Below are 26,165 nucleotides of genomic sequence, written 5' to 3' on the forward strand. Positions count from 1 at the left end.
AACCAAACCAAATAAAAATCAAAATGGTTTAATGTAATTTATTTGAAATGCTTCCAGAAAAGTTTAAGGCCATTATTTAAAAAAAAAAAAAAAAAAAAGTCAATACACACATTCATTCTTTCTTCTCTATCTGAACATATTACATGCTTTTTGCTCTTTTTCAACATTTTTGCTGAACAACTTCCCTATGCCTTTTCTTTTGCAGATTTTTCCTTTCTCTCATCTTCACTGGTATACTCATTCAGCTCTAAAAAATGAAGCAGTTGAAATAAATTACAAAGCCTGAAACAAAAAAGAAAATTGATTTTTTTTTTAAAACTATAAATACAGAAATATGTTCTATAGGGTAAAAATGCCATTTTTTTTAAAAATAAAAATACCTTGTTTTATATTGTTTATCATCTTGTCACACTGATTTCTGTAATGCACATCAGCATATATATATGTAAGATACTTAGTAAATTTTCTGTAAACTTGTAGAACACAAGAAAAATATTTTTGGCAATAACTTAGCAGTTTTTCTACTTTTGTTGTTACAAGTACTCTGCACAGGTTATCTTGTGTAATACCAAGAATCATTTAAAATTTGTAATATATCATTTTCATAGCTTGCCATACAGCACTGGCATTATTTCTTATAGTAAGAAATAAAATATTACCCAGGGATTCCTGACAATTAACAGGATGTTCAACTATGTGTTTTAGACTGCATTTAAGTGACTCATCTGCTTCTCATCATAATGAGTAGGTTAAATCAGCCACCAGAAAACACAGTAACATTTCCAATTACAGTACAAAATTAAATGTAACAAAAACTTTTAAAACAAAACTTGAGGAAAGTAAAAAGGATGTAATACATCCTAAAGGAAAAACAATTCCCTTTTTGTTTAAACTCTCTCTACATAATCCCATGGGGTATTTGTAGAGCACCATTTATATCAAATCATCACTTAGTTTTAAAAACCAACTACATGTAATTGTAAACAGACATTTACAGAAGATTAAATGTTTTAACATTAGTGGTGCTTAAAACCAACAGTGGAGGTCAGTGGAGTGCAAAATGCTGAAGAGGGCCTATTGACAAGAAAAAGCTCCTTTCCATTCTTACTCTGTTTGGGATAATATATATATATGGCACTGAAAGCAAACTACCAGCTTATTTACAAACATCCAGTATTCTCAGCATTTCATTTAATTCAGTGCTGGCTGCAGAGGTTTGGTTGTGGTTTTTTCAGTTGATTATTTTTAGCATTACATGCTTTGACAAATAAACCATCTTACTATGCTGACTATTTGATATACCCAGATTTTAAAAAGTTTGGTTCCTGGATCTTAGGACAGTGCTTCATTTTGAAAAATAAATTCCTTAAGAGTCCCTGGTTCCATGGCCCACTGTTTATAATTCTTGTTGATTTAATACCACAGGAGTTTGGATAGGTTGTTGCAAGATTGTTTTCTTTTTTTGTTCCAAGAAACTATTTTTTCTTTCCATGCCTTTAAGAAAACTTATTATCTTGATACCCATCCTGAAATTCCATATTAAGTCCACATCTTCAGCTGCCCCTTTAAAGGGCAAATACTTAAAAATTAGGAAAAGGTTATTTATGTAATGCATATAATAAACAGTAGTTTAGAGATTCTGTTGACAGCAGGACATTGAGAATAACTGGTCAAGTACCTCTTTCATCCACCTTGGGTGTTTATGGAATATAATCACAGGACATGAGTTGCAAGAGATTCCAGCTTATACAGATGGGCAGTTACAGTACAACACTCACAGGTACAAATACAAGAACTGCATTGACATTGTCACAAAAAGGATTCTAAAAGTGCTTCTCCGAATGGTTCCATGTATGGAATGCAAATACTGTACAGGTAAGAGACAGATTTTCTTCCACGAACTGTAAGTTCTTGTCAAACATTGGTTTCTATTTGCTTTTCGCTCTCACAAGAGTTCGTCTGCTCCATGCGCTCGCAGTCGGCGCTGAGCTCGCTGGTGTCCATGCTACAGTCTGACTCACAGTCCGACTGCTCCATCTGCTCCAGGGCAGCCTCTCCCTGGGGCACTCTGCGTCCACTGGGTGACACAAGGAAATGTGCTTCCAGCCCACCAGCCTTGCCTGCACACGCAGCCTTCTCCTTGGCCTGGCGGATGCAGTTAAGCCACTGCTGCTTGTTGAAGGAGTCATTGGCTTGGAGAGAGTGAGTCTGGCTTTGGGATCCATTTTTGAAGCTGACTCTAAAGAAGTTTTTGACTGAAAGAAACAAAACATATCAAACCTCTGAATGCTTTGGCTGAATGGATTTTATAATCAAAGAGTATATTTAAGTAACAGAATAAGCACAATCTTGGCGTTAAGGTCGGACAAGACCATGTCAGGCCAAAGAGAAGAGTCTGAGTATCTCCTTGTTTCTGGGAGAAGACCACAGAACACCACTTCTAGTAACTTCATATTGCTGGATTAAATAATTTTGGTTTGCCATGCATGAGCTATCCATAAAACTTAAAGTGAATCAGCAAGATGAAGGCTTCTACCACATTTTAATGCTGCTTCTCCTACTTCTCTGCAAAGCAGATTTCCAGAACCTTCACTGAATACAGTGTCCTTGTGCCAGCCAGACTCCTCTCTTCCATTCACTTCACTAATGCAGTGGATACACACAAAAACCCCTTGAAGTTTTGACCAGATGAGATTTAAAGGCCCCTTGTAATAGAAGAAGCATCTTCATAATATTAACTGGAAGGACATTAACATGAATAGCTGCAGTCTTGACCCTGAGTTCTACAGTATCTGCCATCTTAAAAGAATTTTGGAATAGCAATCAGCATCTCCAGTACAAGGAAAGGCAAAACAGCTGAAGCTCAAGATTTCAAAATACACTTGCTTATAACTTTGCAGTTTTGTCACTACAGTTTGTATGTTATCCCCTTCTCAATTCAGTAATACAGGAGCAGGTGTGTGGAGAAATTCTACCACCAATATAGTGAGCTTTGAGAAAGAATTGAAAAGAAACAACTAAGAACATAATAAACCAGTCTGAAACAAAAATCAAGATGCTGGATGGAGCTAATTTTAGAGAAAACATTCTTGACACTTTATTGTGCCATAAATTGAGTCTCTCCTGATGGGAGAGAATTTGCTGAAAGTCCTTGCAAGGCATTTAAAAGATAAAGCGAGATGTCTTCTGTAGTTTCAATGCTTCTAGATAGTTGTTTATTAAGTCTTATCAGAGGAACTGAGCCACTGGCGTGACCCAGGTACAGCATGGAAGGAGGCAAAATAGGAGTGAGAGCGAGAAAGACTAATTATCAAGATTTACACAGCCTTTCAAATACATTTTAACCAATAGTTACTAAAAACGTACATTATTTTTACTTTCTTACCAATTATTCAGTAACACGACTAGGAACTGCGGAATTTTCTATCCAGTCAATCCAAACTACTTTTACTGCATAATATGGAGTGGTAGAAGAAGGAGAAGAAGGTCTAAAGAACAACAATCCTCCATTTTGGTATTTTTTACTCTTATCTATTTACTACAAAGAGAAGCCTAAAACCTCTTTCACCCTATGACAATCTTACATAGTAGTCTATCACCTAATTCACACCACTGTATTTTCTAGTTGTTGTCTGACTGTTGGTAATTTTTTCCAAGGTTTGAAGCTAAAACAGTGTTGTCCAGGGGGGTAAAAACCCTTAAAAACAGGCAGAGAAATATTCTCGGCACTCTGGGTTCCTACACATTCTGTGCCACATTGGCAGTCATCTTAAGGTTATGACGACCCTACATGAGCAAATACAAAAAGTTGTATTCATACTTCTCTCATTGTTGCTGAATGCTCCACGTATGGATCCGCCCAGGCGCACCTCTCCGTCCTGCAGGTCCTCCAGCACCAGCTCCCTGACGGGGATTGGCTGCCGGTACAGCTGGTAGCAGAGCTGGTCGTTGTGGGTCACGGCTCGAGTGATCACCAGCACCTCTTCAAAGAGGAAGACATGCAGTTTCTGTTAAAAGATTAATAGAAAATACAGCATTATTCCTTTCTTGAAACATCATTAAACCAAACGGAACAAATAAAGTTCACCAGAAAGATGAAAATCACCAGTTTGTTCCTCTTAATTTGGTATTGAACTGGCTGATCTTCATCAGGTGAACCAGGAAACAGCACCTGTTTCATCTTTCCCTCTCAGCTGTGTGGTAAAACAGGACCCCCTTCCACTGTATACATGAACGTGCTACATAGAAGCAGTTCCAGAGCTGAAAAAATGCACTGCTTGCTTTGTTGCTTTTTAAAATAAATTTTCCTTAAGTTTTATTTACTTCCATAAGTGTCATAAGTATCATACTTACACTAGTGTCAGTAATCAAAAAAAGATCTTTTTTCATTGTTTGCCCATTCAAAAGTTCTATTAAACACTGGGCGGGGGCAGGGGCGGGGGGGGAAATCTGGGAAAGACTATCCTCTCTTCTACTAATATCATTTTTTTTTCTTTTCTTTTTGTTTTCTTTTTAACTGAAAGCTCGAATTGTGAAACTTATCAATAGTGCGGTGTCCCAGAGACTGGAATTCAAAGTACCAAATTTCTCTGGTCAATAAATTAACTTTGATCTCAACAAAGAATCAAATAAAGCATTTTTAATAACCACAGCCTTTGACAAATTTAAAATTTGCTGGTACATTTTGTGTGTTTATAGACATTAATATCACATCTCTGAGAGCAGAAATTTGTGAGTTTTTTCCAGCAAGTATTGAAATTGATCAAATTTACAATTTATCCAGGATACTGTTAGGCCCCATAAAAGACAGAGATACATATAATCTTATTATCTCCCTATACAGATACTTAACTACAACAAAAAAGATGAGTGTTATATATAATAATTAATATTTATCAACTTCCTGCATATTAGAGTGATGTTTCTCTATGTGTGCTCACAGCTCTTTTAGCTGTCATGCAAAATGAGGGTATCTTTAAAAGTTATTTATGACAAAATATTTACTCCTTACCACTCCCCTGTTGTTCTTCAGTTCCCCATGACAACACACAGCACGTGAATTATCAATCAATGAATCCCTTTGGCCTTCTTCAAGATAAATAAGTCTCTCTTTGTAATATTGGCATTCAGATTCACCAGTCTTTATGTTGATTTCAGCCACAATGCCCTGAATTATATTTATCTGCAGAAACAATGAAAACACATTAATTTTAATTACACAGTCCAATATTCAGCTCTTTATGTAAGTATTTGCATTTTCATATTTTATGTAGTGTCCCTTAATTCACTAATAAGATAAAACTGCTATAATCTGCTAAAAAACCCCAAACCCAACAGTAACTCACAGCTTCTTCCAGGTGCTGTTGATCTGGATGATCATTTGGTGTGTGTCTTAAAATTTCTCTGAGCAGCAGTGGGTATTTAACCAAACGGCTTCTGGGGATGTCAAGGAAATTCCAAAGGTCCAGTTTGCGGCTAAAAGGAGACTCCAGGCAGCGCTGCAGGAAATCTTGCACTCTGTGATCTTGTTTCTTGTGATCCAGTAAAGCTTTGGCTGCTACTTGATTGCTGCAGTAGCTGTCATAGGAGTTCAGGCATGGAAGCTGAGGAAAGAATAAATAATTGTGTAGCTGAAGCAAAGCACGATTTCCTGCACTGAAAGGTTCAGGTGATTCAGGATGTCAGAATTCATGCTGAGACTCTTTTAGCTGGAGATTTATCCACAGTTTATTGATGTAATGTTTCCAGCAAATATAACCTTTACAAGGGTCCTCAGACCACCTTGTTCAACATTTGAGTAATTTAGAAGCACTTGCTCATCACTCAGATCCTACAGATCTCCAATACTTTTGCAAAGCATTAAAAATATAAGTTGCTTAAGACTGAGCACTATTTAGCGCAGACAACAGTTGAACACAGAAGCCTGGCTTTAATTATGAACGGAAATAAAGGCCTAGGAATGAGCACTCCCAAACCTGGCCTTTTTCAGATCAGCAAATTTCTACAACCAAACTTCTATATTGCCCAGAGTAACCTTGACCAAACTAAGATGACAAAACTGTGCCTTATAAATCTGAAAAAAAAAAATAGCTTGTCTGTTGATTAGAGCAAAATATCCATTTACAAAACCTGCTGTATTAACACAATTATATGGAAAATCTTTCAAAAAAGGAAATTAGAATTGAATATATTTGAACCAAGAGAAGTTCACTGATGTTCAACACACACCAGAAAATATTTTAAATTACTTTAAGCAAAGAAAACTGAGATTATTTTCACATTTACAAATCGTTATCATTAACTATTTGCATTATAGACATTATACAGTAGTGAGCATGATTCCCTTGTTGACCATAGGCCACACTTTCATATAGAGCTGCTAAATATCATTACTTAATTCCTTAAAGATTTCAAGCCCTTTTTCCCTGCTAAATTTCATCGCTTACTTTTACTTAAAAGCATACTTCTCACATATCTAAAACCAAAAATAGCTGTTCTTTATTACAGTGAACAATTTTATCAACAAAACAAACAAAAGCTATTTTCAGTGTTTATGCTTTTGGATGCTAGTGAACGTGAACATATCAACTTTATCTTTTGTGAGGCAGCAGCATCTCTTTTGTATCCCTGTCTGCCTTATTAACAAAGTTCTAGAAATCAATATCTTTAAAAACATTAACACCTATCTGTTACCTTGGATTGGAATGGAATGGCATCCAAAACTAACTGGGGAGTGCCCTTATACAATATGACTTTTCAAGGAAACCAGAACACAAACAGGGGGAGATTCTTAAAGGACCTACATAAGAAAAACTCTAGTCTGACTCTTGATTTTTATTTAAATTATATTAAATAGTGCTCAACTCCTGAATAGCAAAAGCTTTAAAAACAATATCCTAGTCTAAACCTTTTCATGGAAAATCCCTGAAAAGAGAAAATATTCTATTAGGTCTCTAATAGTTGCCTTACCCTGTAGAAGTATTTTTGGGAATATCTTTTTGACATGTTACACTAGATACAGAAAGAAAATTGTCCAATAAAAACTACGTTACAGCTCCAAACTAAAGTCCCAAAATTGGTTATAAACTCTGCCTTACCCAACCCACGAGGATGTGGCCAACATGTTCTGTTGATCCATCCGGTTTCCTGACTTCTTGAAGTCGCCTAAGGAGATCTGATTGTGATTAGAAAAAAATAACAGAAACCTCACTTTAATAAACCTGATGACTTAAATCTATGTGCAATAATTATGCAGACAAAGACTATTTGAGTTTTACCTTCATGTAGAGGAATTAGAGAGTCCAGTGTTCCAAAAATTTGGTTCAACTCTTGCTCTGTCATTATGGAAAGCTTAAGCATTGGGTCATGATAAGCCTGAAAAGAAAAACAAACATTTGTGGTTTGTTGGGTGCAAAATTTGTTATAGAATTTAAAGCTCCCTGTAAGTAAGTATCATAGCCATATATTAAACTATCAATTTCATATTTAAAAAAAAAAAAAAAAGCAGCACATTTAAGTGTTTCAGAAAGAATGGTAAGATTAAAATATGCTTTGCATTTTTTCCTGTTTTACTGTCTTAGCAACTATAAAAAACAGAGATTGTTTTAAATGTGTTATGAACCAATTAGTACTGCTTGTTGTGGTTTGGTTTTTGCTTTTGTTTTTTAAACATACCTTTTTTGCCAACTTCAGATCTTCTATCAAGTCTTCTTCTCCCTGGGAAAGTTCAAAGATAGCCTGTAAAAACAGACACAAATATTAGAAAATATCTTTATTTAATCTATGCTCCACTTGCTGGGTTGATGTTATATTGTGAACAGCTGTCTTAACACCATGTAACAGCATTTCTCTGCTAAATCTACAGAAATAAAGTAAGGCTTTATTCCATAACTACAGAATCGAGTGTAGTGTTTTCTAAAACAGTTATACCAGAATTTTCATTAAATGCTTATCTCAAATAGCCAAAGAATTATTTTTTTTTCCAAAGGGAGGTGTTCCCAGATGGAGGAAGCTACCTTCATTGTGAAGTTTTGACTTGACTGTCTCTTAACCACTTACACAACTGCCTGCACAGGAGTTTGTTGTGTTCCATTTTAACACCTGCAGTGGCAAAAGTTACAGGGGGTTCTACCAAGTAGAAGACAGATCTTACTTAAAGCCTTTCTTTGGTACTGAGCACTTTTATTTTGGTACCAGTTCATTTTTTTGTTACAATGGCTGAGCTCTAGTTAACCACTGGCTGATGTTAGTTACTCCTCTTGAAGCACATCTGAGACTTTAAAGCTGGCAGATTAAAAATAACAGTGCCCTAATTCACTGGTTTATCAAACCCCTATTGTTACTTATTGCATGATTTCCTCCTTATACTGGAGTACACTAAGAGTTAAGGACATTTCAGGCTAGAATTCCTTGCTTTACAGTCAAGGCTTTCAACCAGTATAAATCATGGAAGCCCATCCCCAGCTGGAGCAGATTCCTGGGGCTCAGGAACACACATTCCTGCCAGATTTGCCAGAGTGCAGCTCACAGGCAGTGGGTCAGCTGTCCCAGAAAAGCACACAGAATGGGAACAAGCACATAGCAGGACCCTCCTGCAAAACCTCCTGGGATTCAGCTCGCTTATTTGGGTTGTACCAAGGATCCTGGCTCCTGCCCCCACACAGCAGTGACTGCTATACACTGTGCACAGTTTCTACAGTTTATTTTTCAATAAGCTGCCTTTGAAGTTTTCAATTACAAATTTATTTCCTATGAATTCTTGTACAATGTTAAAATTTGCAGAAGAAATGCTTGTCACTACTGTTGTTTGATTTATGACTCAGTCCCTGAAGTATTCTCAGGGAGACTTACAAGCTTTGTTGATACTGCTAGAAATTTCTTTAGAAAATAAAAATATCTTGATTCTGAAGGAGCTCTGTGTTGACTATAATATGAACTATCTAGACTTTATCTTGTCTGACACACTAAAAGCAGTGGCATGCTTCTTTTTTGCTTTGGAAGACACATCTTTTGATCAGTGTGTCATCTTTCTAGCACTGGAAACTTCCTCAAAGACAGTCTTTTCCAAAAGGGAAATGATGGTGCATTTTTGTGTGTATGTATCAGCTGATGAACACCTGTTCCTGGCATAGCATGCTCACCTCTCATTACCACAACAACAAAATGAAACACTAAAATATCAACCATGACTCCAGAAAGTGTCAGACAGAACATGTACGCACATGCAGCCAATCCCAGGACAATGTATCTCAGTAACTTCAGCTTTGTTAAGGAAATACAATGAGCTGGATTTTACAAAGAATACATTCATCTAATATAGCCTGAGTCATAAAGACTAGGGATGGAATTCTGCTTCCAGTGGAGGTGGTGACACGTTTTAATTGCAGGACACGTTCAAGTGCTACCCCAATGCCAAAAAGCATTCCCAAGTCCACACTTTAAAGGCAACCTTTGAACATGAAATTTACGGTTAAAACAGATATATATGTGTGTATATATCTATACCTCTTGCCGCTTGATTTCCTTGGATGTAAGCATATGATTGACACAGACATCAAAGGTCTCACTCCACAGTTTGCTGTCTCTCCTCTTTGTGTTAGCAGGGGGCACATTTCGGGACCATGGCCGTGGGCTGAACAGGTCGGGGCGACTCTCGCTGCGGAAACTGATGGACCGCTGGGAAGAGAGAATCAGGTTTATGTTACAACAGTTTCATGTTAACACTCTCCATTTTCTCCTTTTCTAAGGAACTACTATACATAGTTCAGTACAACAAATAAATGTTGTCTGATTAGTTTTTACTTTGAACTTCATAGCACCATTTAGTACTGGGAATGTAAGAGAAATTATTTTAATACAACTTCATGGAAGGGCAGGACCTGCCTTCCTGCAGTGAACTCTGACCATGTCCTGTCCTCAACATGTACAAAACTTCTGCAATGCATTCCCATACAACGAGCACCAAGAGTGAACTACAGGGATAATGCAGAATGGTGCAGCACACTGAACTAACAGAACTGGTCAAATACAGAGCTTCAATTCAGTAGACTGACAGGAATTACTCATACATTCCACAACTGTCTCATCAAAAATTTAGAATTAATGCAAATATTAGACACTCTACCAATGTGTACCAGCATCTCTGTACCTACTGTGTGGTCTGGTCCTAAATTTCAATAAAGCCAATTTCAATTTTAGGACAGACTTGAGAGTTCTAATTACCTGTAAACTCTTAGAAGGATTTCAGGCTAAGGATGCATACTTTGTGCTCTTACTATTCTATTTTGAAAAGGTTTCTTTTTTGCTTCATTAAAATTAGAGGCTGCTTTTTGAGGTCATACCTCTGAAATGATTTAACTACTTCACATAGTTGAAATACTCGACATTTTTATTGTTATTTAAAACCTCCCTTACATAACACAATCATCTTTCAATTGCCTTGGGTAAGAATATTTAAAACAAAATAAATTCTCTCAATTTCCAGGTTGAAAGCAGCATATACAAAGGACAATATTTGAAATTCTTCTCTGAAGGTAAGAGCCCATGAAACGCAAACAGTGCCTATAAATACTATGGTTTTACCATATCAGAAGACATGATAAAAATATAAACTTGTCTTTTAACAGAAGCTGTTCTGAGTCCTACTTGGAATTGACAAAGACCTTAACAATAAACACCCCCCTACCCCCCCCCAAAACTTTGCAAGTCAGGTGCTAGTCTTCCTTCCTTCAAGAGTTAAGACAATAAAGAAACACACGTGGAATAACATGCTTAATTTACACTTATTATAATGAGGAATCATGGAGCAAAGTCAAATTAGGCCGTGTTTTGGGAAAAGTAGTCTTTCACATGCACTGACAGAATGTTCCTCCCTGCTGCAGGAGAACACTCTGTACAATTCTCCACAGCCCTAAACTGTCCTCATTGGGCAGAAGGGGCACAAAGAGGCTAAAGGATTCAAAATGAAACCAAACTCCCCAAAATCCTGCTTGCTTGTTTGCTTAGCATCCTTCCTACCTAGAGATAATAAGTATATATTTAATTGATTTCTGTCATACATCAGCCTTTCATTAACCATACAAAGTGTACCTCACTTAATAAGGGGCACAGGACTGAGGTTATTTATTAGTGAAATAGAGCCCTAAACTGAAGTTCTATCAAAAAATTTTAAAAACAAGTTTGACAATAGTCTGATGCTATCTATCTTTGCTTTGTACTTGTTAAGAAGGAAAAAAAAAATCCATCATGATAGAATCCCACGAAAGAATTGCAGGAATGTCAAAAGAGCACTTCTCCATTTCCAGTCTTTTAAAAATATTTTCTTAGTTTCTGGCTTCCTTAAAAAACATATCCAACACACTGTTTAAAAATTATGGCCCTGTGGGATGATTAGAATTTTCATGTAATTCCAAAATTTTAAGGAGCTGGGGGAAAATCCATTCACAGCCCCTCATTTTGTTTACCATATTTCTCTGGTGGCAACAGATTTCCCTGGCTGTTATAAGACTGTTACTTGAAGGGTCTATGTGTTACTGATGTTAATTAATGAAATTAACAGCCCTTAATTAGAGCTGCAGTAAAGCAAACACCTCCATGTACTGGGCAAAGGCCACTACTGATCAAAGCCCTGGCATTCAGAACTGATGTTAAAAACAATTTTCTTCTTGAGGATTTTTAGAAATTTCTGGTGTCCTAAGAGAGATAAAAGTAATTTGGACTCCCTACTTAAATTCAAGACACACTGATGAAAACTGAAGTTGCAGAGGAAGCCAGCCAGACTTCAATTTCTTTCTTCAGCATCAGCTGGAATTCTTTTTCTGATCCTATTTTCTGCTTTAAGCCAAACAGCAGAGCTGTAAATAAGACCAGACAGATCATCATAATCATTAGTTAGGCTTGATGGAGACTGAAAATACAGCTGTGAATTAAACTGGCTTCCCAGGTGGATTAATAAATAAGAATATCTGCATTAGGTATAAAATACCTGTTAGCATTACATACCCTGCAGCTACACAGACAGACTCTGTCAGAGGTGAAGCTAACAGCACTTTATTAGTCAGCTGGTCTACCCTGCCCTGCATGACAGAAACAGAATGACTACAAATAGTCAATAACAAAACAAAACAAAAAAAGCCCAGAAAGAAAACCAGAAAGACTTTAAATATTTTTTACTTGGAATCCTTATGAAAAAAGTATTGAAAGTAAGTGGAAAATTGGAATAAAGTCAAGTATACACAAAACAATCAAATACTTCTATAATCAATAAAATATGCAAAACATGGAAAGTTGCTAAGAACATATCTTAAAAAAAACCTACACAAATCCCAGACAGAAATGTTTCTCCTCATGCTGAAAGTCCATTAATGTAAAGTGGAAGTTACATGTACAGAGCTAAGGAAAATTATATACAATAAGCTTTTTTTTTCTCCCTCTTACACGTATCTTCCATTTAGAAGAATATCTAAGAAGGTGTGTTTGAAATGCTGTTGGAGTGGTCTTTTTCTGTTGACTTTGTTTCTTTTCTTCCAGGGGAAGAAGTTGTTTGTTCTGCATGTTGTGATGATGACAGCAGTTTCCTGCATTTTACAGACACAGAACATCCAGCAGCAATGCAAGGAGAAGCATGGGTTTTGACTGAAATAACAATGAAGCTACATAAAAGTTCACCCACTAAGAAAAATCAACTTTTTTTTTTCTTTTCATGATGAGATCACATGATGAAAGGAAATCTACACTGTTCTCAAGACACAGTGACATTGACGTCAAAACAAAATAAAGTGAAATAGCTATACATACTTCCCAGAATGTTTCTAAATAATTCCAAGTAGAACACCTGAGCACAAGGTCAGTCTTTTTTGTCCCTGCTCTACAGCTATTGAGAAAATCAGATAAGAAGACAATTTACAGCCAGGTATGAAGGAGTTTTGAGGGACATCACCAGCAGGATTTGGACAACACAGAAGCTGATTTCTCATCACAGCTCCTTCAAGCACATAGTTAGAAGGGATGGTATAAATAACATCACTATTTAATCTGCTAATTAAAATATATTCTTATGGTCAGTATGAACACAGCAAAACAGAAATGCTTGCAACAGTAGGACTTGCAACAAAGCCATTATTTTCCCTCCTATTTTTGACAAAATTTACCCTGAAATACATTAATATAGCTCTCATCTTGGGAAGTTGCTACTGCATACATGAAAGGATAGTTGTTTTGGTTAGTCTGAAACAACTTTATTAAATACAATATTGTTCTGGATACTGCATTGTGCAGTCCCAGAGGCCTTTGCTGCAGAACAATAGCACAGGTACCTAAATGAGGCCAACAGCTGCCTAAGGCTTAGGAAAGGGAAGCACCGCACTCAGCAGCAGTTTAGCCAAAAATTAAATCCCTTTCCACACTCCTCACAACTGGAACTGATGTGCCCCTTCCAGAGTCTGGCCAATTTCTCCTGGAGGCAGATTCTGCAGGAGATTCATACAGCCCAGGGGATACAGGGAGCTCTGCTCGAGTCACGCAAACCACACCTGCACCGAGCCAGGCTGGGGGGTGCAGACATTTGGCTGATCCTCCAACCCTGTGCAGAAATCTGCACTTCCAACATCACAGGAACCAAAGACAAGAAAACCAATGTCAGAAAACCCTGTAACATCCATTTTCTATGTAATTACCACTACAGAAAAATGGGGTTCTTGTTTCTCATAAGACTCTAAAGTTTTATTTCTTTCCTCCTTAACAGGTAATTTCAGTAAAGCCCTAATTTAGGAAGTTTTCATTAAGAAACATTTCTAACACATTCAAGTTACCTTCAAAGTTCCTCTCAAAAAAATTAAGCTTATTCAATAATTTTCTTTAGATCTTTTACATGCCTTCTTACATAAACTGTTTTAAAGAGGAAACAGTGGCTTTTGAGGCCAGACCCAGAGCAGTGCTGCAGCTCCCAGCTGTGACTGCAATCAGGAGTTGAGCACTCCAATATTTTGCCATCTCTAGGTCTGAAGGCACAAATGCTTTATAAACAAAAGTTTTGTTAGCCTCTAAGTATGTTCAGTATTATACACCTAATCTGTAACATAGAAACTGCATTTAAAATTTATTTGCCCTTTATTATCAGCAGCTTTGGAAAAATGACTTGGAAATTTCCAGTTGTTCACTAACTCTTTTGTTTAGGTAAGGTCAAAGTTCACTCTACAGGAGGAAATTTAGGCAGTCCTACCTGACCAACTGTACCAAAAATAACATTTTCAAAGAAACCAACCAACATTAATCGAAAGCATTATGGAATATTCTCTTCATCAAATTTAAGAAGAAAATGTAATCCTTTAGTAAACAATTTTTATATGCTACAGGTGCAATAGTTCTCCTACTGGTAAAAACATTAATTATCTGGAGAGAGAAGTGGTTTTTTCAAGGTGAGAGTTGTGCGTTTTAAGCTGAGTGACCTTGTGGCCACAAGGTGCCTAACCCTGTTTGGCACATTACAGTGGGGAGTGCCCATGTGCATCCCTGCTCCCAGGAAGCCTGGGGGGAACTGCAGCTGTGTGGGAGCAGCAGGAATTGGTTACCTGCAGGGTCTGGCTGAAGCGCTTCAGCGGAGTGGCTCGCACAGGAGGGATGAGGCTGGCCAGGGATGTGACTCGGGAGAGAGGCTTGACCCGTTTGTTACTGGGCTCCTGCAGCACAGGGAGGAGGAAGGAAAGGGAAAAAAAAAACCAGGGGAGTGTGAGCATAACCAGATAAAGATTGCCAACAGTTCTGCTGATTTTCCTAAGAAAGCATTTGCAGCAAGCATGTTTGCAAACCTGGTCTGTAATAAGGGCAGATATAAACAAAAGCACTTTCAAACACTGACAGTGACAGATTGCTCTTGGCTGGTACCTACAGGTCCTGGAAACAGCTGGAAAATGTAATGTTGGAGAAGTTGGCATGGCCAGGAATGGGGGAAGGGAGGTAAAGAAAGACAATATAATTTGATTATTTTAACTCATTCTTAGCAGAGAAATTTTCATATTGCATATTATAATAATCTTCTCACTGAAAGGAATACTTTCAAATATAAACAATTCTGTTTGTGCCTTTGCATCTGGCACTGTCAGCATGTGACTTTGTTCAGTTAAATGTATTTTCTCCCAGAATATATAATTTAGACAGAAATCTCTAACTCTTATTGTCTTTGAATGCATGTTCTTATGAAAATACTCACATATACAGAAAGGCATTAAGAACATGCTTACATATATTATTTTTTGCATATAATAGAAAGGAAAATTAAACAAAAATCTACCATAAGGCACTCAATTAAATGTTTTCCTTTTCATATATATTTTAACAGCACAACAGCACTCAAATTAATGTATAACCAAAATAATATGCCAATTGTCCTGCAGATATATATATTTTTTAAAAATTAACAGAAATTGTAACACAGAAAAAAGTGATTATAAATACATAAAAATAGAACAGTTACCCTTGGCTTCCTAACCTCCATCTGACATTTAATGGATCTCGAACAGCACATGCAAAAGGCAACAGAAAAAGAGCCAAACCTTCCAAGTGAAGTTAAAAACCCCATCCAACACCATATTCCAAGGACATCCTAAGGCAGTTCATCGTTCTTTTTCAGCCATGCTTATAAAGTTTATATAGTTTGCTATGCCTCCAATTGTCTGTACATAGCTTTCAGAAAATGAAGCATGCCTATTATCCTTTTCTTCAGAAATACAAATCCTTCTGGAAATAATGCAGAATTGTCATCCTTTTTGATACAAAAAAAAAAAACCTCAGCAGTGATGATCACCATCTGTATTACTGGCAAGAAAAATTCTCTTCCATTAGTGCAGCAACAGAGGAAAGGTGAGAAGCAGCTACATATTTAATTTACTTCTCAGCAGGCAGACCTGGAAATCCAGAAAAGCCAGCTGAGATGAGCAACAAAGTGTTTAACCCTCTAGGAAAAATAATGTATTCCATCACACATGACACCTGGCATTAAAGAACTGTAGCAGTCTAAGGCAAGTTAAATCCTTATCTTCATCACGGCACTGTTATTCATAACCCTTCCTTTTCAGCAACCATGTCTTTGAGGCAGGTTTCAGAAGGAGCATTTTTTACGTCATTGCAGCACCACTCGCATACTCATCTCCAGCAGCAGCAGCATCCCACCCCCTCCCCCACTCCCCAAAAAAGAGGGAAAATGTTGGCGATTCCAGTGCAATTCTTCTCTAACTGGTGGCACAGCCACGAGCTGTTTCTGGTTCCTGATTATTCCGAGTGCTGGGGCCCAGATCACAGCCCGTGGCAGAGGCAGCTGGTCAGGAATCGTGCTGCACTGCAGTGCCAGGACATGGAGCCCCTGCCGGGTGGGCAATGCCATGCCAGCAGCACAGCTTGTGCCAGCACCTCTGCCTTAGCAGCACAGGGCACTTAGGCACCAATACCCCAGCCCAAAAGCAAAGCCTGGAAATGAACGTTGTATGGACTTCCCAGGAGATAGGGGAAGAGGATTAGGATTAATAAAAATTATTGCTCCTTCTTTATGCTGTTTCCTTTCTGGTATCCATTGCCCCCATGCATTTCAAGGAGAAAAATGCTAAGGCAATGTAGTTTTTACTGATGTTCATGATGCAAAACCTCACTGAATACAGAAACTGATTTTAAAGATCAACGCCAAGCAGAATTTCAGCCACCATCAAACACCATTAAGATCTTCTGGAACCTCTTGCTGTGAGCCACTAGAGGCCAGCTGTTCTCCCAGCAGGCAAAGCCAGGTCAGGTAACTGCAGTCCTGCCCTTCTGAGTCAGCACCCCACCTTGAATTCCTTATGCAATGTATTGTGTTCTGATTTCACATGGAAAATTCTGACCAGAATTTGGAACAGTTAAACATGCAGTTCAAATTTAGAATTCAATTTTATGGAAAGAAATCAGCATTATTACAAGATTCTGTCAAATAGCATTACTTAAGATAATTTCAGAAGCCTTAGACTTTACACCTTTACCAATGAGTTCTGAAAGAAAATCTTGTTAATCATAAGTTCTTAAGTATGAGAAAAGCTTTTCTGAATACTCCCAAACTGATTTGCACCTTGCATTAGAACCTGGGTGGTAGGTTAAGATACTGAGCTGGAAGTGAAAACTCATCAAATCTTAGTGTTTCAGGCGTAGTTTTATTCAGAAAAGTCTAACAACAAAAGCCATCAGCACTGAGTCACCCTTTCTACTGTAGAAAAATGGAGTTTGTACAAATAAGGCTTTGACTGTGCAATGAAAATACAGCACTACCATAGCAATTCTAAAACTGTCAGACAGCAATACTGAAACTGCTGCACATTTGATTGCAGGATTTCTGCTGTACTGTCTACATCCATTCTGCCTCTACCTCCCCTTTCATCAACACCCTCATTCTCAAGCTGGGTCACCTCTCCAAACCAGCACTGCAGAGAAGCTGAACAAACTACTGAGACCAATGATCTAGATAGGGAAAAATTCCACAGCCAAGAGCAAGCTTTGAACAGGTGGGTGCTTTTTCACCAAGGACACTGTTCATCACAGCCAACATAACAAATGGAAAGAGGAGATGGTGTGAACTGTTCTGCTTTACCCAGAGATACCAGAATCTGCACTTGCACATTAGTCCAATATGTTATTTCCCGAATTTGTCTCTGAAAACCCTCCAATTTTCCAGTTAACCAGAAGTCCCAGAACCGTAAGATCCTCTGGGGTATGAATTTGAACTGTGTCTGCCCAGCATGAGGAGGCTCCAGTGAGGAAACACTGCACTGGTAGACTGAACATCAGACTCCAGACCAGCACTCTGAGTGTGCTCAGAAAACTCAGAGCTACCAAAGTCATCACTTCCCCTCTCCTCCTGCCTCCCCCCTCACAGCTCAGGGAACTTTGAAATAGAGGGATCAAGAGATAGGATTTAGAGGCTGGATCCATTTGCAACAACTATCACCTGTCCAGATAGGGAACCGGGCCAAGTTATGACACAAAAAATTCAGGAGTTACAATGTTTTGCCTGACCTTTTAAAGCCATTATTATTGGTATTTTAAAAAACTTGTTTCAGAGTTCTGAGATTATCGCATGCTAGGCCGTATTTTCAGAGTTATGAAGGCTTGCCAAAGCAATACGGGAAGTAGGTTTAAAAAAAAAAGATCCAGACTACAGTTTGGCAGAGTTTCCAAAATGTGGAGCTGGTATATGTGAACAAGTAACATTAATCTGACAGGGCTTTAAATTTGATATAAGGCTAAATAAAGCTGAGGGAAACATGAGTGCAGGAACTTCAAAGGCTGAACAGTCAAGTGAAGTCAAATTAATACCTGACTAGGCTAGAACAAAGAGCAGATGTCTTTTGGAGGGAGCTGTATATTTGAACTCAAGATGACTTTGGTAACATTTGAATTCAGAGAGAAAAACATTTAAGCTGGATGTACCATGAATACATGCAGCCTCAGAAAGAACTTGAAGCTGTGAACAAACTGATAAGCAAATCCGTGTCCAAAATATGGATGGTTCTGAAAACCAGACAGTGGACATTTCAAATAACTACTATATCCTTCTTAGTACATTTTTATAATATACTTTTCTGGAGAATTAGTAGGAAGAAAAATTAATCACAACGGCATAATCAGTGATTATCACCAGTTTAAGATGGGGAGCTATCAGACAAGAAGTTACAAAGATGCCGTGCCTCTTCAGGCATGAAGGACACAGTGCTTCCAATTGCTTCTTCATTCTAATTTACTCTTTATGTATATGTCCAATTGTATCTCCAGTATCTTCTATATATTAAGCTCTAACACAATGGTTTGGACTACTTAGTAAGCAAGGAAAGCTCCATCTTTTAATGTATAACTCTCAAAAAATGACCCTTCTGCTGTGGGACAGCAGAAAACACAGCAATCACCTACAACTACACCATTACTGGGAAGCCACACTCAGAAGACTAACAGCTGCCAGCCCCCTTTTCAGTAAAATTTTAGTCTTTCTGCCTTGCAAAACTGAGGACGTCTTGCTTCCTAAACTGTGAAATGGTCATTTCAAAATGACAACATCCTGGCAAAAAGGTAACTTTTGTATCATTATTTTGGGTCTGATGCACACAGATTACCATTTAAAAGCCTGAATCTTAGCACACAGCACCTGCTCCCAGGGCAAGCTGAGCATTCAAACAGCCATGGAAGTGTGTTAAAGCAGAAGATCCTGTGAAGAATTAGGCACTTACATTAGCTGCAATGCACTGACAGCTAAGTTCATGCTATTTTTGCCTCTTCAGTAGTGAAACTGGCACCTAATAACTGGTTATATTGTATCCAAGTACTCATTACACAGATAAGAAAGCTTCTAGAAGGCTATTTAGGGGAAGAAGGTAATACTTTGGTGCTCTTCATCAGCAAAATAAAAAAAAAAAACCTCCTTTACTAGTATAGGTAAAGAATGGAATTTTCCCAAAGTTCAAAGCAGAGTAAGTTAAACCCATTTAACTGTATCAATTAGTTTTTGATACATTGTCATTCAAGACCACCCACAGCTTAATTATTACACTTTGATGGATAAATTACTCTAGCAAAAGACCGATTTTCATTTCCTAACAAAGGTAACAAAAAGAATGAGGCCAGATTCCCTTCATATTGCCCTAAGAACATCAGAACCAATGACCTGGATAACACATGCTGAATAGTAGTCTAGGTGCCATATAAAAGGTTTTCACTTGCTCCAGTACCTCACTTCCAAATTCTTCCGTGCCCCTGGAGGGCTTAGCCACTGATTTCCTGCCAGTGAAGAGCAAATGTATGTTCACTGCTGCTATGATTGTTTTTCCACCTGACTCTCTCATCTCTTATCAGCAACTTCAACAACAGTCTCCATGTCAGAGAACTGGTGCTGAATCCGACAAACAAGGGAAAATGTGTCCCTGAGGGGCCATTATCCTTGTGTCTGCTGCACTACTGTGACCAGGATATTGTGTTGATTTTTCTGATTGTATTTAAAACCAAACTCAACAAAAGGAATTTGCAGAGATTTTTAAGACAGCCCAGAAAGTAAGTGCTGTGTGAAAACTGGTACAGAAACTTAGCATTTTAGAATATTAGAATTTATCCTATTTAACCTTCAAAGGCCAACTGACCTCCCAACCCACACACAAAGGGGCTGAAATTGTCAGTGCCTGTTAGAATTCCAACTTAGTGGAGTTCAGCAAGTTCTGAGACATTTAGAGCAGCAATTCTGGATTTGGGGTAGCTAACTTGCTTAACATTTTATAAAAAACATGCTGGTTACCTTTTTTCCTTTTTATGTGAATCGGGACAAACAGATATCCAAAGCATTCATTCTGTGCTATGGGAGCATTCATTAGGGAAAAATGTTAAACTTAAATTAGTCTCCAGAGTGTTAACAGTGTAATAAATAGAAGACACTATAAATTGAAACAGCACAGTAAGCTTTGTTTCAAACCTAATTCAAAAACAGTGCCAGTAAACTCAAACAGAACCACTCTGTTTCAGACTTCATGTAACTGGCTATATTTCCATATGCCTTAAAGGTTTCCATACTTTAAAGGTTATTAGTTTTTAGTCAACTTTATAAGGGTAAGTCAACATTTGTCATGGCAGGAAGCCCAACAATATTATTTTTGTTAGTCTGCTACTAGTTAAATTGGCTTCAGATTAAACAGCTCTAATAAATGCCCCCAAAACTTGGAGTTTAATAAAAAAAAAAAAAACACATTCAAGCTCTGTTCCACAGGATGTTATCAGTATTTAACCTTCAGCAGGACAAAACCCAAAACAAAACAAAAAAGGTTAAAATAGAAAAAACAACCTATGTTACAACAGTCTTTAACACAGCAAACACTTAAACCTAAAAATAAACTAAGCCAGGCATCTCAAGCTTTTGTACCTTCAGAGCAAAGCAAGTCTAAAACTAGAACATTCTCAATTGATTTTGGCACTAAAATACTAGGGTTTTATATTGAAACAGCAGAGAATTTGCCTTTGCTTCATAGTATCTTAGAAATATTCTGATTGGAAAATTATAGAACATTGCCTCTTCTAGAACCGAGCCGTATGGTCAAGCAAAACAAAGTAGGTGGCCCTAAATCAGTTGTACGTATAGTTCAGTGTTGTACAAAGGTAAATAAATCATCCACACAAGTCCACACTAAAACCTGGGAGAGGCATCCCACTACTAAAAGTGCCAGCATCTCAAGAAGAATTTATTAAGCAATTTTAATAAATTGACAAAAAGACAACTTGATCATCCAATAAACTGTGCGTATTGGTGATACAATTTTACTTCAAATCCATAAGATCCCATGCACCACTTGCACTCCCTGATGCTAGCAGAAGGAGGTTTGTTATTCCTCCTCTGTCAGCCTCCTCAAAACCAACAAGCAAACAAAGGAAAATCCAGAGATATTTTGTTTTAATCACAAAGAAGAGAACCTGAAATGCCTGCTGGGGTACAATGAAGAGCCATTTAGGGAAGTGGTGAAGTATTTCTGGTCAAAGACAACAGTGAAGTTTGCAGAATGTTATCCCACCACGTGTTAATCAAAGATTGGCTCCCGGTTGCACACAGGCTGCCCTCGTTGGTCACCACCCTTAGGACCTTGGGTTTCATTTGCCATAGGCAAGACAGACCCAGTCAAGTGTCAGCAGCACAAGGACAAGTTGCATCCAGCAATCTTGACTGATTATTCATTTGTCTGCAACATCCAGAAATCAATACATCTATCAGCAGTTAGGAAATGAAGGCAAATTAACAGAAAAACCTCACACTGAGGTGAATTAACACAAGCAACAGAAACCCTGAAAAATCCAGACAACTAATGTAGAGTTGATTAAACTCTGCATTTCCTCTCATTAGAAGCTGCTTGTACAGGCAACCTAAAAAAGACCTTTTCCATTCTGGAACAAACTGGATATTAACCTGGACTGCCAATTAACCAGCAGACATCATAGAGTAATTTACTGAATGGAAAAATAAAGACAAGCTGTTTGTTTGACACTGCCATTAAGCAGAACAGATCAGCAATTCCAAGTGCGGGGGTTTGACACATTTCCAGCTACACTGCACATGAACTTACCTGAAATATGTCAAAACTGCAACTTGCTAATATTTCATTAAAATGAAATACATACATTTGGGAAGATCAAAGAAAATGCATGACTTGGAGTTTATCTCATGATCTTTTGGCCCCTCTCCCTCTGGCTCCATGCCTGGTTCTCCTGTTAATGATGTGCCATGGCCTAGAGGCCGGTGGGTTCCCCTTCAAATTCCCCTTCCTGCACTCCCCACTCCAAATAAACACCGTCCTGAGCACCAGGCAGCCCAGAGCTCCTGCACACCAGTGCTGGGAGGATGGCAGGAGACAACGAAAGACAGGCTGCAAACAGCCTGACAGACCTGACCCCGAGGTCTAAGATTCTGCACTGTAAGAGCTGTAAGCAAACATACAACATACTGGAGATGCAAAGGAATTCTATGCCCCCGTTGTAGTTTTCGGAGCCTAAATCCAGGTACTGTGCTAGATCCTGTATGGCAGAACAGGACATCCTTACTCTGAGGCATTCGGGACTTCCTTCCCATGACTTCATATTCACACTTCAATCTGTGGCTGTGAATGCTCTTTCTCACCTGCTGCCAACCCAGTCTGGGTGTTTGCTTCAGAAGGGGTGATAAGGGAGTTGCTTTAACCAGTGAAACACGGAAAATGGTGTTTCTCATCGGGAAAGGCGTGGGGCTCTTTATAACTTACAGTAATTTCAAGTTTTACTAATTGTTTCTATTTCTGAATTATGAAGAAGTTGGGAAGAGCCCAACACCTCTGTATTGTTCACACCTACAATTGCACTACAGGATTTTGTGTGGGGCATGTAATGATGCATGTAAAGACCATATAGTGTTTGTCATATCAACTCAGGTACTACAGTGTTTTGTTGCCCTTAAACTGCACTTAAAAAGAGCTGTGACTAACTGTACTTGGACTAGAACAATAGCTTTTTATCAGAATCCAGATTTTAATGTTTACATATATTTTGGGAATTTCATTTGTCATTGTTTTGTGACTGTGCAACTTTTCTACAGAGTTTATGCCAAGGGAGCTGGAGTAGCTTAAAGAAAGCTGAAAGTGGAAAACCTCAGTTCTCTTTTCTGCCACTGACTTATTCCTCAAAACAGCTACATAGCAGAAAATCTGTTCTAATCCAAACATACTAACATTTATGCAAATTTTGAGTTATTAAGTAATCAACCAGCTTCACATGTTAATAACTAGAACGAAACTCGCGTTTCCAAAGGCAGAAACGCCCAGCCCGGACACAGGAGTGCTCTGCTGCAGTGACACGCAGCTGTGCTAGAAGGCGCCCAACAGCTTTAATTCACCTTGTAATTATAAAAGCTGAAAGAACAGCTTCATGTTAGAGCTTAAGGATTTTTTCCCCCATACACTGACAGACTTCAAAGAAACAGGCTGCATACAACATTCCTTATAATGCCTTTCCCAAAGAGTAGCTTTTATTTCTGCTTTCTTAATTTTTTGGAGTGGTGGGTGGTCTTACCCTCCTAAGACAAACAGGATGTTTAAAAGTTTCTTTTTCAGAATGCTGGAATCCCATCCTACTGTCAGAGAACAGCTCGAAAACATAAGGGTGCATTTTCTTATTCATATAAAACACAAGCTGTTTACACGTTGTAATTTTGATTGATCACATCTGTCATTTGATACTTCCTCATGCTCTCAGCTTTTATTGAGTCTTTTTCTTTGGAATTTGACTATAATCAAGCTGCCCTTCCTAACTGTAACAGAACAACACTCCAACCTTCAGATTTGACAATTTAATTCATTCACAAAAAATCCCTTCATGCAGTAAAGGCTAAAACCATGTTTCCTTAATATTATCATTAATATAATGAGTACCCTTAAGAGAAACATTTAGTACGTAACAGCTTGTGTTTTCCATAGATGCATACACACACACACACAGTCAGGGTGTTACTTTTCAAAAACACACAGTTGAAAAGAATTCCATTTCCCTTAAGCTCAATCATTAAGTCTCTCTGTGTAAAAGTACATTGAAAAGCAAGAGTGCAGCATCATCTTAGTTGTTATCTTAAGCATCATAATTAAATAAGATCACTGGGCTTATATTAATTTTACTTTAGATCTATTCAAGTGGGGAGGTAATTAATCTTTGATGGAAATGTATTAAATAATAAAAAAAAAATTTGTCTTCAAGTTACTCAGCAAACAAGATTAATAAAGAAACTATATATTTAAGTAATAAAAACCTTCAGAGAGAAATGTTCTTCCTTCCTCCAGAGCACTCAGAATCCTTAATGTCACTGTTTTTTCCCCAAACACAAACCAACATTAACCTAAAGTATCTAATATTTAAGTTCTTCATAAACAATGTTGAATTTGAGTTAATGAATAAGATTTCTATTGTCACTTGAAAGGCTTCCATGCTTTTTAAGAAATAGAGCAGTCAACCTGCTGATAGGGCAGGACTTTCAGTTAACTGTACATTGGATTAATTTTTTGTTTATTGTGACGAGGAAAAAACAGTTAATGCTTTAAGACACCATTTTACTGATTCCCTTCCAGTTCCTATGTAAGTTTAACAATTTGTAAGTAATACTTAGTGCTGGGATAAAAGACAACTAAATCACTTTAAGCTGCTTATGTAAAACAGCTACTTCTCAGTCAGCTATTTTAAAGATTAGTTTTCCTAAAGACAAAAATCTAGATTCTGTTTCTTGCTTTATTCCAAAAGAAAGGTGAATATCTAGACAACGCAGTAAAGGATGCCAGAACAAAACAGGTATCTATACACTGCAGACTGTTCTCAAAGCACGTTACTTTTCCCCAACGCAATACAGGTCCCACCATAAAGAAAAAATAAAGTTGCAACCGTGTCAGCACTACCTCGGTCTCTTTAGCTGGGCTGGTCACCGTCTGCGCTTCCAAGGCGAAATTCGCCCTCTTGGCGGACAGGTAGAAGGGATAATCCTTGGCCACCATGGTGGCTGCAGGAGCGGCGGTCTCGGGGGTCAGCGCTGACTCTGTGCGAGCAGCGGGCGAGAGGCGGCGGCCGCGCCGGCCCTGCCCGGGCCCCGGCAGCGCTGCCTGTGGCTGAGCTGCGCCCCGGCCCGCGGCTCGGAGCGCATCAGCCGCAGCCGCCCCGAGCAGACTGCCGCAGCGCAGCCCGGGGCGGGCCGGGCCGGGCCGGGGGGCCGGGCCGGGGGCGGGCCGGGGCGGGGTCCGAGCCCCGCACACCCTCGGGGCCGCAGCCCCTGCCCGGCGCGGTTCCGCTGCCGGCGGAACGGGCGCTTCCCCCTTGTCGCTCCCGCAGCGTTAACAGCGCACGGACACAGGGACGCATTAACCGTGTGCTTCCCGCAGGGCGACTGCGAGAGCGTCTGGCTTTTCGGGCAGCCGAGTGTCCGACAGGAGGGCAGGACTAACAGCGGTCCCCAATGGCACAGTCCCAAAGCCAGACTGGCCTCCGGACCTGCACACGGCAGTGGCACCTGCACTGAGTGCGCTGCGCTCCCGCTGATCAGGGCGGGAATCTGCATCATGGCACGGATGCCATGGTGCCACAACACTGAGCATTGCTTTTACTCCCTCCCCAGCACGCTTCTTTTTTTCTTTTTCCTCCTACCCATATTGTTGCTTTTTCCTGTCCGGCAAGCTGGAGTTTGTTTCTTGTGTTTTTAAATTCCACTTTTGTTGCTATTGTTCAGCCAAATGACTCCCCTGCCCGCACCTCTCATTGTATCGAACTGAGAAAGTGGAAAAACACCTCTGCCTAAGATGTCTCATAGGGCATTTCAGTGTCTGAAATTTGCCAGGCAAATTCTGTTTGATGGCTACCTTAGAATAAAAGTAGTGAAAATTTCCTGAAAAGAGAGAGGAAGCATTAGGGACCCTGTCTGCAACACAGGACCAGTCTGACAGAGACCAAAATACTGGAGACAAGGAAAAGGAAATTGAGTAGGAAGCTGGATGGGGGAGAAGGGAAGAATATTTTCAGCCACAGGGAAGCAGCCCAACCAAGAATAACTTCACAGACCTTGAAACAATTGACTGATTTTAAAGGGAGATTATGTGATGGATGTGGCTTTACAAGCATCTATTTTTCTAAAGGCTGTT

At 38.8% G+C, this 26,165-nt stretch overlaps 1 protein-coding gene across 1 annotated transcript; it reads right to left on the reverse strand.

The window, feature by feature from the left end:
* Positions 1-839: 839 nt before the first annotated feature.
* ARHGEF3 (Rho guanine nucleotide exchange factor 3) lies at positions 840-25,031 on the reverse strand (the record flags this gene model as incomplete). Its single annotated transcript, XM_082288785.1, has 10 exons — positions 840-2,255; positions 3,821-4,007; positions 5,012-5,182; positions 5,346-5,603; positions 7,098-7,174; positions 7,278-7,374; positions 7,675-7,737; positions 9,505-9,675; positions 14,568-14,675; positions 24,936-25,031. 10 exons carry the CDS (start codon positions 25,029-25,031, stop codon positions 1,915-1,917), a joined length of 1,569 nt encoding a protein of 522 aa, XP_082144911.1. The 3' UTR covers positions 840-1,914.
* Between the last annotated feature and the right edge of the window lie 1,134 nt (positions 25,032-26,165).

The sequence above is a fragment of the Coloeus monedula genome, assembly GCF_965178545.1.
Source record: "Coloeus monedula genome assembly, chromosome: 11".
NCBI lineage: Eukaryota > Metazoa > Chordata > Aves > Passeriformes > Corvidae > Coloeus > Coloeus monedula.